Source organism: Phoenix dactylifera, chromosome 14, assembly GCF_051530095.1.
Source record: "Phoenix dactylifera cultivar Ajwa chromosome 14, Ajwa_hap1_PhDact_Kaust_v1.1, whole genome shotgun sequence".
Classification (NCBI taxonomy): Eukaryota; Viridiplantae; Streptophyta; class Magnoliopsida; order Arecales; family Arecaceae; genus Phoenix; species Phoenix dactylifera.
In genome coordinates, this window is record NC_143203.1 from 4,929,173 (window position 1) to 4,945,124 (window position 15,952).

A 15,952-nucleotide genomic window follows, 5' to 3' on the forward strand; every position below is an offset into this window, starting at 1 on the left:
AAAATTGGTCAGCTTGGAGAGCTCATGGGATCCTTCTTATGATCGATATGCCTTGCAGCCTTGGCACCTCGAGCAAATAGGTTATTTGTTAGTAGAACTGTAGAAGCTGTTAATAGTTAGTAGGAGAATTTGATGGAAAACAGCATGAACATTCTTATGCTTTGCAAGTTGCAACTATTGACTTATCGTCTCATGTATGGCCTCCACAACTTACATAGTTACATAGAATTATAACTAACGAAAACAATCTTCTGGAGCAGTGAAGGGAGAATTTCTGATTGAATGGGCTCCAGGTGCTGTTAGCCTGTTATACTAGGATAGTTTGATCCCCTTTTTATTCCAATAAAATTTCCTTCACTATTTTTTGTTTCTAAAGAAACATACTTTTTTAATTTATAATCTTCTGCTTCTAATTCATCTAATTTTGTTACAATTTTTATAATTTTGTTACAATTTTTCTCTTCTAATTTTGATTGTTGGTTTCATCTTACCGTTTTTGAATAGTTTGCATCTTGGGCGTTCTCGAATCTCGACGGTTGCGTCTTCGGTCTCTTCTTCAACTCCACCCGTCGGTCTCCGATACCGCTTGTCGGAGCTTGAGTTCGTTTTTCTTGACATTATCAAATTTTATCATTTTCGACTCTTTTGTATTTTGATTTGTTTATAGTGATTATCTTAATTGCTTTGTTTGATAATATAATTTTTAGATTCAAATGTCTAATAGAAAATATGAATGTGGATATGAAAAACTTAAAAAGAAAAGAAAAATCGAAAAACTCGTTCAATCTCAAAAAGGAGCTTTAGATAGATTTGTTGTCACAAACAAGCAAAACACCACATCAAGTTTAACTCAGAAATTAGCAATAGAACAAGCACCTGAAATGGAACTAGAAGATGACATGGAAAGAATGAAACAAAATGAAATTGACAACCATATTCATGGTGAAGAACACAATGAGAAATTAGAAGGAGATAGAATAAATAAGGATAGTGTAGAGCTTAATGAAACTAGTTCTATTTCTACAAATATATACGATCCTGGTCAATGGAAACAAATCGATACAAAGTTGAGAGATCTATTAGTGGAAAGAGGTCCAATTAGAGATTATGATCTTCATTTTTCTAGGGATGAAAATAATAGACACTTCTCTACGCTACATTATATTCGTAAATTACCTAATGGTGAAAAACATGATAGAAGATGGTTAGTGTATTCAAAGGATTTGGATAGGATATATTGCTTTTGTTGTAAATTATTTGATTCAACACCTAACACGAGTCACTTAGTCAATGAAGGAACTAGGAATTGGAAAAATCTAGGTGTTATACTCAAAAATCATGAAATAACTAGTGAACATATTACTAGCATGAATAAGTGGATTAATTTAGAAGTAAGATTGTTGAAAAATAAGACAATCGACAAAAGTCTCCAAGAACAAATAAACCAAGAGAAAGATCATTGGAAAAAAGTATTATTGAGAATTCTTGCTGTCGTAAAAAATCTCGCAAAAAATAATTTAGCATTTCGGGGAAAGAATGAAAAGATCTATCAAAATAATAATAGAAATTTTTTAAGTCTTATTGAAATGATTGCAGAATTTGATCCAGTAATGCAAGAACATGTTTGACGCATTCAACATGGTGAAATTTACAATCATTATTTAGGTCATAAGATTCAAAATGAATTGATTCAAATGTTAGCATTTGAAGTTAAAACTATAATAATTAAAAAGATTAAAGAAGTAAAATACTTTTCTGTAATACTTGATTGCACTCCTGATGCAAGCCATCAAGAACAAATGACTATAGTTTTAAGATGTGTGGATATTTCAACAAGTCCAGTAAAAATAGAAGAATATTTTTTAGAATTTTTAGAAGTAGATGATACCTCTGAAAAAGGCCTTTTTGGTGCACTTATAAATATAATAGAAAAATATAAACTTGAGGTTAATGATATAAGAGGACAAGGATATGACAACGGATCTAATATGAAAGGAAAACACCAAGGTGTACAAAGAAGATTATTAGATATAAATCCTAGAGCGTTTTATACACCATGTGGATATCATAACTTAAATTTAGTATTATGTGATACTGCTAACTCATGTCCTAAGGCTATATCTTTTTTTGGAGTAATACAACGAATTTATACCTTATTTTCTTCTTCTACAAAACGATGGAAAATTTTACAAGATAATGTATCTACATTAACTCTTAAACCTTTGTCACAGACACGTTGGGAAAGTCGTATTGAAAGTGTTAAAGCAATTAAACATCAAGCTCCTAAAATAAGAGATGCCTTAATTCAATTAGCGGAAACTAGTGAAGATCCTAAAATAAAGAGTGAGGCTATATGTTTAGCTACATATGAGATTGAAAATTTTGAATTCTTGTTAGGCATGAATATATGGTATGATATATTGTTTGCTGTTAATTCAGTTAGTAAGAACTTACAATCTGAAGACATACATATTGATGTTGCTATAGATCAATTAAAAAATCTTCTTTCTTATTTGAAAAGTTATAGGGAAAATGGATTCATGAATGCTTTGAATTCATCTAAAGAAATTGCAAATGAAATGGAAATAGAACCTATATTTCGTGAAAAACGTGTGATCCGTAGAAAAAAACAATTTGATGAAAATAGTAATGATGAAACAACAAGATCAGCTGAAGAATCTTTTAGAATTGATTACTTTTTATATATAGTAGATCAAGCTATTTCTTCAATTCAAAATAGGTTTGAACAATTCACCATATATGAAGATGGTTTTGGTTTTTTGTTTAATTTTAGAAAGTTAAAATCTTTGAATGAAGAGAATTTGAAAAAGTATTGTCTTAATCTTGAAAACTTTTTAAAGCACGGTGAATATTCTGATATTGATGGTCTTGATCTGTTTTCGGAGTTAAATGTTTTAAAAGAAGTTTTACAAATAGAAACTAGTACCCCTATTGATACTTTAAGTTTTATTAAAAAAACAGATTCTTTTCCAAATGCATTCATTGCTTATAGGATATTGTTAACAATACCTGTAACAGTTGCTTCTGCTGAAAGAAGTTTTTCAAAATTAAAGTTGATAAAAACTTATTTGCGGTCAACTATGTCACAAGAAAGATTAAATGGATTAGCTATATTATCGATTGAAAATAATATTTTAATGAATCTTGAGTACAAAAGTTTGATTAGTAATTTTGCATCTCAAAAAGCTAGACGGATTATTTTTAAATAAATTTTTAAAGTATTTTATACTTATTAAAAATTTATTATTATTATTATTATTATTTTAAAAAAGGCCTCATTTAGTGAGTTCGCCCTAGGCCCCCAAATGCATTGGGCCGCCCCTGACCATACTTATACCTTGTGGAGTGGGCCAGAATACCACACTTATATCCTACGGAGTAGGCCAGAATACCGCACTTATACCCTGCGGAGTAGGCCAGAATACCACACTTATATCCTGTGGTGGGGCCAGAATTGCCAATGCATAACCTCCAATTGGCAGGGTTCAGAACATAGTTAGGCTGAGAGTTCCAAATCTGATGCACATCAAAATTCGTTTTGTAACATAATAAATATATCATAATCCGATCTAAATATGCATATACGATATAAGAATAGTAAATATAACAATAGTCCAAAAAATATTATTTCAATTCATATATCTATTTTTCATTCAAATCATCATCTCATAAAATTCATAAATCACATATAAATTCATTAACAATTTATTCGATGTAAAAATAATATTATATAAATGAAGAGTCTAGAAAAGGCAGTTCATTCTTACATCAAACGCGATCTACAACAAATCCAATTAATCTCACAAATTCCTCGCATAACCTAATATCCAAAAATCATATTTTTCTTTTAAAGTTCATCACAATATATATATAAAACTTAAATCTTAACATCCTCCCAAGGCCGACCATGCAAAAGTGCTCGACATTCCGAGATCAAGACCCTCTACCAAGGTTAGTCTATCATCACCGTAAATAGTGAGAGGAGATTCAACATGAGAGAGAAAGAGAAAGAGAGGGAGCAGAGAGAGGAGAGAGAAGAGATAAACCCCTCTCTTTTTCTCCAAGATAAGGGAATCTTGACCCCCCCTTCCTTCCTTCCATCTCGAACGAACATAGGGGCGGCCATGGTGGCCAGCCCCGGTGGTGGTAGGAGGTGGCGAAGCAAACCCGACCACCCCCGACGGCTGGCGGTGCCGGCGGCGGCGAACACAACCGGCGACAAGTGCTCTCAGGTCGAATATAGCACATCCTTTTGGATTAATTTTCGGCATTTGGTCGGCTCAAAACCTTGATAATCATGGTTAATCATCAAAAGAGGAAGAGATAAAGGCGAGGAATACTTACCTCGCTTCCAGTGAGGATCCGACGGCTCTTTCTCTCTGGCGGCAATGGAGGAAGAAGACCACCCGAACTAAAGAGCAGCAGGCTTCAACGGCTCTCTCTCTCTCTCTCTCTCTCTCTCTCGGGTGGAGCACGAAGAAAAAGATCGCCCAAACCAGAAGGGGACTCGGGGGTTTGGCGGCTCCTCTTCGGATGGTCTCAAGGAGAAGAGGAAGACGCCCTAAAACAGGGCATCCCGGCTTCTTCAGGATGCCTTCCTCTCCTTCGTGCACCCTCACGTGCATCGCACGTGAGGCTGGAAACATTGGGGCTGGGCTGGTCAAGTGGATCGGGCCCAGTCCCAGGATCTTACATTCTTCCCCCCTTAAAAGAAATTTCGTCTACAAAATTTGTGTACATGTAGTTCAAAAGTAGAGAATACTTCTTCTAAATCAAGTCATAACACTCTTCAAATCAAAATCGTCTTGTCTGACCAATATCAAATAATTTCATTCACCACACTTCCTCTGTACACTCTAATTTAAACCTCAACATACTCGTGTCAAGTCTAGATTTTTTTTTTCCTAGAATTACTTGCTTATTGGTACATTCATTATTATGTTTTAATCTATGTGCACACTTTCGAAATTTAAAAGTTCATATTCTTCTTTTGACAATTAATCAAAAAAAATGTTATGTAACTATTTAATCTTTTCTAGCAGCATAATAAGTTGTCTAACAAAGAGCAATGGGCATGGCTAGACAATAAATAAAAATAAATATTGAGACTAGATTAATACCTGTCGTCAATACATCAGAAGCCTGTGCATCTTGCTGTATAAGAGCATAGACCCTTTCTTGGGTCCGGGGTTCCTGATTTCCATCTTTACTTTGTTTAGCTATCTTGACAGATTGATCTTCGTTTTCTTGCGGAAAAGAAGTAATTTTATGACCTATCTTACCGCATCTAAAGCAGGCACTGGTGATCCAATGGCAATCCTTGTCAGCATGAGCCTTACCACATCTGGAACATTTATTGCTATTCATCTGTCTAGGATTGTCACTCATTGATTTCTTGTTTGAACTCTCGGTGTTTTTATTGCTCTGCCCCTGAAATTCATTTGACCTGTTCCTCTTCTTTTGAGTTCTTTCCCTTTCCAACCGTTCTTCATTAATTTTGCTTTCAAATTATTAAAGCCTTATTTACCACAGCTGCATAGGTAGTCAATTCATAAGGTACCACTTATTTTCTAATTTTAGTTTTTAGTCCCATCTCAAATTTATGCACTCGATCTAGCTCATCCTCGACTAACTTTAGAACAAATTTAGCTAGCTCGGTAAATTTAGCTTCATATTCTGCAACGGTCATATTTTTTTACTTTAGATGAATAAACTCCTGTTCTTTCTGCATCCTTACACTCCGAGGAAAATACTTATCATAAAATGCTCCTCGAAATTTTTCCCAAGTGAGTGGCTCCCTATCTTGCTCATATTTATGTTCCAACATCCGCCACCAGTTGAATGCCTCACCTTGCAACATGTATGATGCATAAAGAATCTTTTCGTCGTCCCGGCATCTCGGAACGGCGAACGCTTTCTCCATCTTTGTAGGCCAATTGTCAGCTTCCAAAGGCTCCGTAGTCCCCTTGAAGGCTGGAGGAGCCAGCTTCTTGAACTCAGCTATATTACTACGCTGCTCGTACTGCTTCCCTCATCCTGCATGGTGCAACGATGTTTGTTGTTGTTGAACCTGTTGCTGTTGCACCCGTTGTTGCATCTGCATCATACCAACTAAAGTCTGCATAACCTGGCTTAAGCTCGGTTCTTGTTATCCTGTTTGAGTATCACTAGCAGGATTGACGACTCTCTTGTTGGGAACCCGCCCATGCCGCTGATATTTCAAAAATTTTCAGATGGCAGCGGAATCGGCATGCACGGGTTCGACGTTCATCGCATGAACGCTTGTTTCGAGACCTTTCGTAATTAGGTAAGAATTAAAACTTTTAGAACTAATAGGAAGATCAAATCTTCACCTTGCGCGGGTAGATGATCACCGCGAATCTGAATTCGTGGTTTTGGAAGAGGATTCGTTTGAAGCCGTTCAAACGTCCGGCCTCTACGGGTATCCACACGAAGTAGAGAACCGATCAAAGCTTTCTTGTCTTCCCGGGGTGCTAGCTCCCTTGCAAAGACTCCTTTGATGGCTGATCTCTTCTCTTTCTTTCAACTCTTGAAAGTGCTTGAGAGGAGGAAGAAGAAGAAGGAACTCAAGGAAGAAGAACACAGCTTCTGCAGCCTTCTTTCTTTTCCCTGCGTTGGAAGAAGGATTGGAGGAAGAGGAAGACGCCAACACTTGGACCTTGCTTTTCCTTTGCTTGCGGCTGAACCAAGAGAGGAGAGGGGAGGGTGGCGGCAGCAAGAGGAGGATGAATCCAATACCTAGGGCGCCGGCCTCATGGTGCTTCTTATAGCCATCAAGGGCTCCTCCAAAGTAGGAGCCCTAGATGGTTTTCCAAAGAAAGAAAGGGGGGGTGCGCCGGCCCCTCTCTCTCCTTCAATCCGCACCATCCAAGATGAGAGGGGCTGATGCCCCTCTTACTTGGTTAACCTAATCCTCTTCCAAAGAGGATTAGGTGCCTCTCTCATGGTTTAATCCTAATCTAATTAGGATTGGCCAAATTGGGTTCAATCTATACTAGTCCTAATCCAATTAGGACTTGAATGAACCATGACTCAATTGAACTCTTCAATCCTAATCCAATTAGGAGTCATGTTGATTCATTAGATTAATAATTAATTTGGACTTAAGGAATCCTAATCCAATTAGGATTTGTTTAATTTTAGTCCTAATCCAATTAGGACTCTACTTGAATCCGAAGTCCTAATCCAATTAGGATTTCTAGGAATCCTACTCCAAGTAGGAATCCAATTTTTAATTCAAAACTCCTAATCTCATTAGGATTGAGGAATCCTATTCCAAGTAGGAATCCCAGTCCTAATCCAATTAGAACTCTAGGTATCCTACCCGAAGTAGGATTCTTGTTTCAAGTCCAATTAATTAATTCCTTTTTCCTTCTTCAACTTCTTATCAATCAAATTGATTTCTTGTGATTCCTAATCACGATTTCAACCATCGGATCGGTCAATACTTCTAGTGTGTGTGACCCCATAGGTTCTATTCTGACTGGTAGTGAGATATATTGTGATCTCTATCACTATATCATTGAAAACTCCTTTCAATGGGTTGGAACGATTCCAACTCAACTCATTAGGGTTTATCGATCATCAAGATAATCCCTATGAGTCCCACCATCCACCAGTGACACCTAGCAGCATGTAGTGGCTACCCAGCAGAATGGAATGATGAACCTCTAGGTGCAGTTAACATGTGATACAGTCCTACTATCGTGGATCCCTACAGGACGGAGGTCATGGACAACTCGTCAAACCCCATCGTCTGTCATATGTCAAGATTTATTCGACTCGAGTTCGATAGTGAAAAACTCTTTCTCCACTGTGTATACTGCCCCGGCCGAGGTCTTACGAACTCAGTCTTATAAATCACATAGGATCTCTTCCTTATCTATCAAGGTCGATAGATTCCATATAGGTGCATACCCTACTCCTACAGTGAACTTACTGCAGCCAATCTACACTGCATGGACCCATATGGCTAGAGACCATGTATGTGTGCAGTCAAACTACAATAACCTCACTGTGAGTAGCCGAAGCACCGCAGGTCAAAGGACCAGTCACACTACTGCAACATCAAGCAAGTCACTGACGAGTGGATAGACATCCAAGTGACTTCTTGTATTGGTCACGCTCGGTACCCTTGTTCTCTAACAAGCACCTGCACTATCACTTCAGTGTCCCTACACTGTGGACTCAAGTCTCGTCCATCCAGAAGGAGAGTGATCTGTGCACTGATCGGATCGATCACCGTCCTCGTGATGATCCTTTGATCAGGAGCATTTAGAAATTAATCACCAATGATACATGGCTCAAATTCTCAACTCTTGAGAATATGTATCATCATCTTATTAATTTCTTGGACGATTCATAGACACATAAACAATATGAATGAAAAAGATGCCTTTTATTTATTCAATAATAAATAGTCAAGTACAAAATTATGTCCCTAGAATCAACAATGTGTCAGCCAAATTGGCTTCTAGGGCATACATCTAACAATCTCCCACTTGCACTAAAGCCAATTGGTCATATATCTTAGGCCCATCTTCTCAAGGTGGGCTTCAATCTTTTGCTGACTCAGCTGCTTAGTGAACGGGTCTGCCACGTTATCCGCGGAGTCTACTCTCTGCACCTCTACATATTTCTTCTCCACATAGTCGCGTATGAGGTGAAAGCGCCGCTCTATATGCTTAGACTTCTGATGAGACCTTGGCTCCTTAGCAAGGGCTATGGCGCCATTGTTATCGCAGTAGAGTGTTATGGCATCTGATGTCATCACATCCAGCTCTGCAATGAATTTCTTGAACCAGAAGCCTTCCTTAGCAGCTTCAGAGGCGGCGATGTATTCGGCTTCCATAGTCGAATCAGCAATGATCGGTTGTTTAGAACTCTTCCAATTCACCGTACCACCATTGCACAAGAACACGTATCCAGATGTTGACTTCCTGTCATCGACATCAGTCATGAAGTCTGAATCTGTGTACCCTTCTACCTTTAACTCTGATGATCCTCCAAAAACCAAGAATAAATCTTTAGTTCTTCTCAAGTACTTAAGAATATTCTTCACAGCTGTCCAGTGTTCTTCACCTGGATTCGACTGATATCTGCTTGTGACACTTACAGCAAGAGCTATATCAGGTCATGTACATAGCATGGCATACATGAGGCTTCCTATTGCCGATGCATAAGGAATCTTGCTCATGCGTTGAATCTCCTCAGGTGTGTCGGGGCACATCTTCTTGGAGAGATGAATTCCATGCCTTAGGGGTAAAAGACCCCTCTTGGAGTTTTCCATGCTGAACCTCTTCAGCACCTCCTCTATGTACATTTTCTGTGACAGGCCAAGCATCCTTTTAGATCTATCTCTATAGACCTTTATTCCCAAAATATAGGATGCTTCCCCAAGGTCTTTCATGGAGAATTCTTTTGACAACCAGACCTTGACCGAGGTTAGCATGGGAATATCATTCCCAATCAGGAGAATGTCATCTACGTACAGTACGAGAAAAGCGACAGCACTCCCACTAACCTTTTTATAAACACATGGTTCCTCCTCGTTTTTGATGAAATCAAACGTTTTGATTGTATCATCGAAACGAGTGTTCCAACTCCGAGAGGCTTGCTTTAGTCCATAGATGGATCTTTGCAGCTTGCAGACCTTGTGATCTCCATCACTGGAAGTGAAACCCAAAGGCTGTTCCATATAGATATCTTCATCAAGATATCCATTCAGGAAAGCAGTTTTCACATCCATCTGCCAGATTTCATAATCATGAAATGCTGCAATGGCAAGCAATGTTCGGATGGATTTTAGCATGGCTACAGGTGAAAAGGTCTCCTGATAGTCAATGCCTTCGCGCTGACTATACCCTTTCGCCACAAGCCTTGCCTTATAGGTCTCTACCTCTCCATCCGAACCTATCTTCCTTTTGTAGATCCATTTGCATCCAATAGGTACAATACCTTCCGGTGGATCTACTAAGGTCCAGACTTGGTTGGAATGCATGGAGTCTATCTCTGACTTCATAGCTTCCAGCCATTTTTCGGAATCGATATCAGATATCGCCTCGTTGTAGGTTTTGGGATCCTGTATGTGATCCCTATCTCCCACTAGGAACATTTCCTCAGTATCCTCTTCAAGTATACCTAAGTATCTATCGGGAGGATGGGAGACCCTACTAGATCTACGAGGTGGTTGAGGGACATCGTGTACTGGCTCTGTATGAATGGGTTCTATAGGATCCATGACTCGTTGCTTTTCAGAGACTTTCTCTTCAAGCTCAATTTTCCTCCCACTGCCTCTATCAAGGATAAACTGATTTTCCAAGAAGATGGCATGACGGCTCACAAACACATTGTGATCCTCTGAGACGTAAAAATTGTATCCTAATGACTCTTTAGGATATCCTATAAAACGAGCACTTATGGTCCTAGCCTCTAACTTGTCCGCCTGTAGTCGCTTGACGTGGGCCGGACACCCCCAAATCTTGAGATGACCCAGACTTGGTTTCTTACCATGCCATATCTCATACGGTGTGGTAGGAACGGATTTAGAGGGAACTCTATTCAATAAATAAATCGCTGTGAGTAAGGCATCTCCCCAAAGGAACATAGGTAAATCAGTGAAGCTCATCATGGACCTGACCATATCCAATAGGGTCCGATTTCTCCTCTCTGACACCCCGTTGAGTTGAGGTGTTTCCGGAGGTGTCCATTGTGAGACTATGCCGTTTTCTTTGAGATAGTCCCGGAATTCCCCACTAAGGTATTCTCCTCCTCGATCTGATCGAAGAGCCTTAAGAGGTTTTCCAGTTTGTTTTTCTACTTCATTCTTGAACTCTTTGAACTTTTCAAAGGATTCAGACTTGTGTCTCATAAGATACACATACCCATACCGTGAATAATCATCGGTAAAGGTAATGAAGTAAGAATAACGTCCCCTGGCTAGCACATCGAATGGGCCACATACATCTGTATGTACTAGGGTAAGTATTTCAGTGGTCCTCTCCCCATGTCCTACAAAGGGTAGTCTGGCCATCTTTCCTTGAAGACAGGACTCGCAAACTGGATATGACTCGGAAGTCAATGAGCCTAAGAGCCCATCTTTATCCATTTTGTTCATTCTATCTTCTCCAATATGGCCAAGTCTGAGGTGCCACAAATATCTTTGGTTTATCTCATCTCTGGATCTTTTGGATCCTTTGGCACTCACATCTTGCTCGGTAACATTCACAGATACATCCATATGTAAATGGTAGAGACTGTCAATCATAAAACCACGTGCGACTATTTTATTTCTCAAATAAATAGAACAGCAGTCTTTGTCAAATGTAAAAACATGACCTTCCTGTGCTAGACATGAAACAGAAATCAAATTTCTGCTAGCAACAGGTACATAATAGCAGTCTCTAAGTATTAAACTAAATCCAGACGGTAGTCGCAGATGGTAGGTGCCCACAGCCACAGCAGCAACTTTTGCCCCGTTGCCAACCCGAAGGGTTACCGCACCTTCCGCCAGCCTTCTACTTTCCTTTAGACCCTGCATGGTAGTGCACAAATGAGCACTAGAACCAGAATCTATAACCCAACTAGAAGTAGAAGAAACCGTTAGATTAGTTTCAATAATGAGCAAGTCTATACCTTCTGAAGGTGTGTCACCTTTCTTGTTCTTTAGGCTCTCGAGGTATGAAGGACAGTTTCTCTTCCAGTGGCCTTCGACATTGCAGTGGAAACATTTTCCTTTGTCGTTAGCCCTTTTCTTTTGAACTTCCTTCTTTGGCTTCTTGTCTTTCTTCTGCTTCTTTGCAGGCTTCTTTTTCTTCCAAGTAGACTTTCTCTTGGAACCAGAAGTCAACTCAGCAGCGAGGACATTGCCCCTTGAACCTTTCAAGGCTCCCTCAGCAGTTACCAACATGTTGATTAGTTCAGTCTTAGTGCATTCAATCTTATTCATGTGGTAGTTTACTATAAACTGACCAAATGAATCAGGAAGTGACTGTAGGATCAAATCCACTTGCAATTCCTTGTGCATGTCCATACCGAGCTTCTCAAGCTCCTCTAGGTCCTTGATCATGGTCAGACCGTGATCATGAACAGACTGCCCTTCGCGCATCTTCGCTTTGAAAAGCCTCTTGGACACTTCAAAACGAGCTGTGCGACTCTGCTCACCATACAACTCTTGTAGGTGTGCCAGTATGTCCCTAGCAGTCTTTATATTTTCATGCTGGCATTGGAGTTCATTAGACATAGATGCCATCATATAGCATTTTACTCTAATGTCATCATCCAACCACTTTTTATGCATCTCACGCTGAACATCAGTGGGACGTGCTGGTAATGTGGGGATATCTGAATCGAGTATATAGCCTATCTTCTCACAGTCCAAAACTATTTTGAGATTTCTAAGCCAGTCCTTGTAATTGGTTCCAGTCAGTCGGTTGGTCTCAAGAATACGGGTCAAAGGGTTTGAAGCCGACATTGTATCTGCAGAGAGTAAAGATTCTAGTTAGACTTTTGTACTTGATCCTAATCTGTCCTAAGGTCTTTTAGAACAAATGTGACTCCCACTATTTTCTCGAATTCCTCACACTCCCCTGGTAGGAAAACGGAAATCCCACACGACTAGGGTTTCTAGTGGGTACTGCGGTCCCACCAATTTACATGCCACCTCACCTAACAGTTATTGGTGACACATAGATGGATGAGTGTACAACTCTTGTACAATGCTTCTCAAGCATGTTGCAGTGCAACTTGGTCTCTAAGCCATGAAGACCTCACCTAACAGTTATTGGTCCCATTTCTTAGTTAAGTCAGACCCACCGTATAACCGTAGGAATAAAGTCGTCATTGGGTCCTCACCTAACAGTTATTGGTGCCCAACCCCACCTTTACCCTACAACATCTCATGTCTATAGAGAGGTCCAGCCCCCCAATGCAACTTGACCACTGTATCCAGCCGAGACAAGTCAACATCAGAAAGGCCTTAGCAGCTCTACTACAGTGGAAGACCTATTGACTTAATATTGGTTAATCAGGTCTTAGTGTTTGCAACTTGAGCCTTTCATAAGAGGTAATCGAACAATTGGCCAGGTAAGCAGGTGGGAGGCTCCCCTTACTCAGAGAGTAAGGTCCTAATTAAGTAACCACCTTTCATGCTTTCCTAGACACCAATTAGATCAATTAATCTAATATGACTTGCTCATGTCGGTTCACTCTCGACTTGATTGAGGAGGTTTTGATTTAGGTCTCAATTGGGTTTGCTACATCACATGTAGACCTATCTACCCGACTCTCATTCACATCACATGCAAACGGCGCATTGCAGGCAGTTATAATCGCGGCAATAATTAAAGCTAAACTTTAACTAGGTGATGATCATGGATTCTAATTAGGTCGTATTACAAGCACATGCACATCAATCGATCAAGTGGTCTTCAACTCTTGAATTGGATCCAAGCTTCCTTGATTCGATCCTTGATCAACTCTTGATCCCATCGCCATCAACCGCTTAGACCCCTGTTCATCTCATGCATCGTCTTCGACTTGATCGTTGATGTACATCACATCACAGAAATACAACCAGATGTAAAATAAAAATAAAAATAATTTACATCTCCTTTTAGGAGGCACGCAGGCCTCTCAAAACATCAAATAAGATGCATGCAAGCATCTGAAAAATTACATGACATCGCAGATCACATCGCAGGTCATTACATTTGATACCAAAAAGGGTTGAATCCTATGATCATCACCGTATGCTACAATTATAATTTCAGATCTGAAAACTAACTGATTATATCATGACATAGGTCGCTGATCATGCTAATCATGATTCTAAACTTTGTAATCCCATTAACAATGCAATTAGAATCATCTTTTTATCACATAAAAATCAGCATGTAAAAATCAGCACCCCTGAAAAAATCTGCATGCAGAATTTTCAGCATGCATGATCATTTAATTTTCAGATCTAATATGCCTTTAGATATTTAATTCTTACCTTAATCTACGAAGCCTAGGCTCTGATACCACTGTTGGGAACCCGCCCATGCCGCTGATATTTCAAAAATTTTCAGATGGCAGCGGAATCGGCATGCACGGGTTCGACGTTCATCGCATGAACGCTTGTTTCGAGACCTTTCGTAATTAGGTAAGAATTAAAACTTTTAGAACTAATAGGAAGATCAAATCTTCACCTTGCGCGGGTAGATGATCACCGCGAATCTGAATTCGTGGTTTTGGAAGAGGGTTCGTTTGAAGCCGTTCAAACGTCCGGCCTCTACGGGTATCCACACGAAGTAGAGAACCGATCAAAGCTTTCTTGTCTTCCCGGGGTGCTAGCTCCCTTGCAAAGACTCCTTTGATGGCTGATCTCTTCTCTTTCTTTCAACTCTTGAAAGTGCTTGAGAGGAGGAAGAAGAAGAAGGAACTCAAGGAAGAAGAACACAGCTTCTGCAGCCTTCTTTCTTTTCCCTGCGTTGGAAGAAGGATTGGAGGAAGAGGAAGACGCCAACACTTGGACCTTGCTTTTCCTTTGCTTGCGGCTGAACCAAGAGAGGAGAGGGGAGGGTGGCGGCAGCAAGAGGAGGATGAATCCAATACCTAGGGCGCCGGCCTCATGGTGCTTCTTATAGCCATCAAGGGCTCCTCCAAAGTAGGAGCCCTAGATGGTTTTCCAAAGAAAGAAAGGGGGGGTGCGCCGGCCCCTCTCTCTCCTTCAATCCGCACCATCCAAGATGAGAGGGGCTGATGCCCCTCTTACTTGGTTAACCTAATCCTCTTCCAAAGAGGATTAGGTGCCTCTCTCATGGTTTAATCCTAATCTAATTAGGATTGGCCAAATTGGGTTCAATCTATACTAGTCCTAATCCAATTAGGACTTGAATGAACCATGACTCAATTGAACTCTTCAATCCTAATCCAATTAGGAGTCATGTTGATTCATTAGATTAATAATTAATTTGGACTTAAGGAATCCTAATCCAATTAGGATTTGTTTAATTTTAGTCCTAATCCAATTAGGACTCTACTTGAATCCGAAGTCCTAATCCAATTAGGATTTCTAGGAATCCTACTCCAAGTAGGAATCCAATTTTTAATTCAAAACTCCTAATCTCATTAGAATTGAGGAATCCTATTCCAAGTAGGAATCCCAGTCCTAATCCAATTAGAACTCTAGGTATCCTACCCGAAGTAGGATTCTTGTTTCAAGTCCAATTAATTAATTCCTTTTTCCTTCTTCAACTTCTTATCAATCAAATTGATTTCTTGTGATTCCTAATCACGATTTCAACCATCGGATCGGTCAATACTTCTAGTGTGTGTGACCCCATAGGTTCTATTCTGACTGGTAGTGAGATATATTGTGATCTCTATCACTATATCATTGAAAACTCCTTTCAATGGGTTGGAACGATTCCAACTCAACTCATTAGGGTTTATCGATCATCAAGATAATCCCTATGAGTCCCACCATCCACCAGTGACACCTAGCAGCATGTAGTGGCTACCCAGCAGAATGGAATGATGAACCTCTAGGTGCAGTTAACATGTGATACAGTCCTACTATCGTGGATCCCTACAGGACGGAGGTCATGGACAACTCGTCAAACCCCATCGTCTGTCATATGTCAAGATTTATTCGACTCGAGTTCGATAGTGAAAAACTCTTTCTCCACTGTGTATACTGCCCCGGCCGAGGTCTTACGAACTCAATCTTATAAATCACATAGGATCTCTTCCTTATCTATCAAGGTCGATAGATTCCATATAGGTGCATACCCTACTCCTACAGTGAACTTACTGCAGCCAATCTACACTGCATGGACCCATATGGCTAGAGACCATGTATGTGTGCAGTCAAACTACAATAACCTCACTGTGAGTAGCCGAAGCACCGCAGGTCAAAGGACCAGTC

General features: G+C 39.8%; 1 protein-coding gene across 1 annotated transcript; it reads left to right on the top strand.

Annotated features, from left to right (window-relative positions):
- The first annotated feature begins 1,755 nt into the window (after window positions 1-1,755).
- Window positions 1,756-3,389, top strand: LOC149751314 (uncharacterized). The gene has a single exon (XM_089927352.1). The coding sequence runs from the start codon at window positions 1,800-1,802 to the stop codon at window positions 3,228-3,230; it is 1,431 nt and encodes a 476-aa protein (XP_089783478.1). The 5' UTR covers window positions 1,756-1,799; the 3' UTR covers window positions 3,231-3,389.
- Window positions 3,390-15,952: the final 12,563 nt, after the last annotated feature.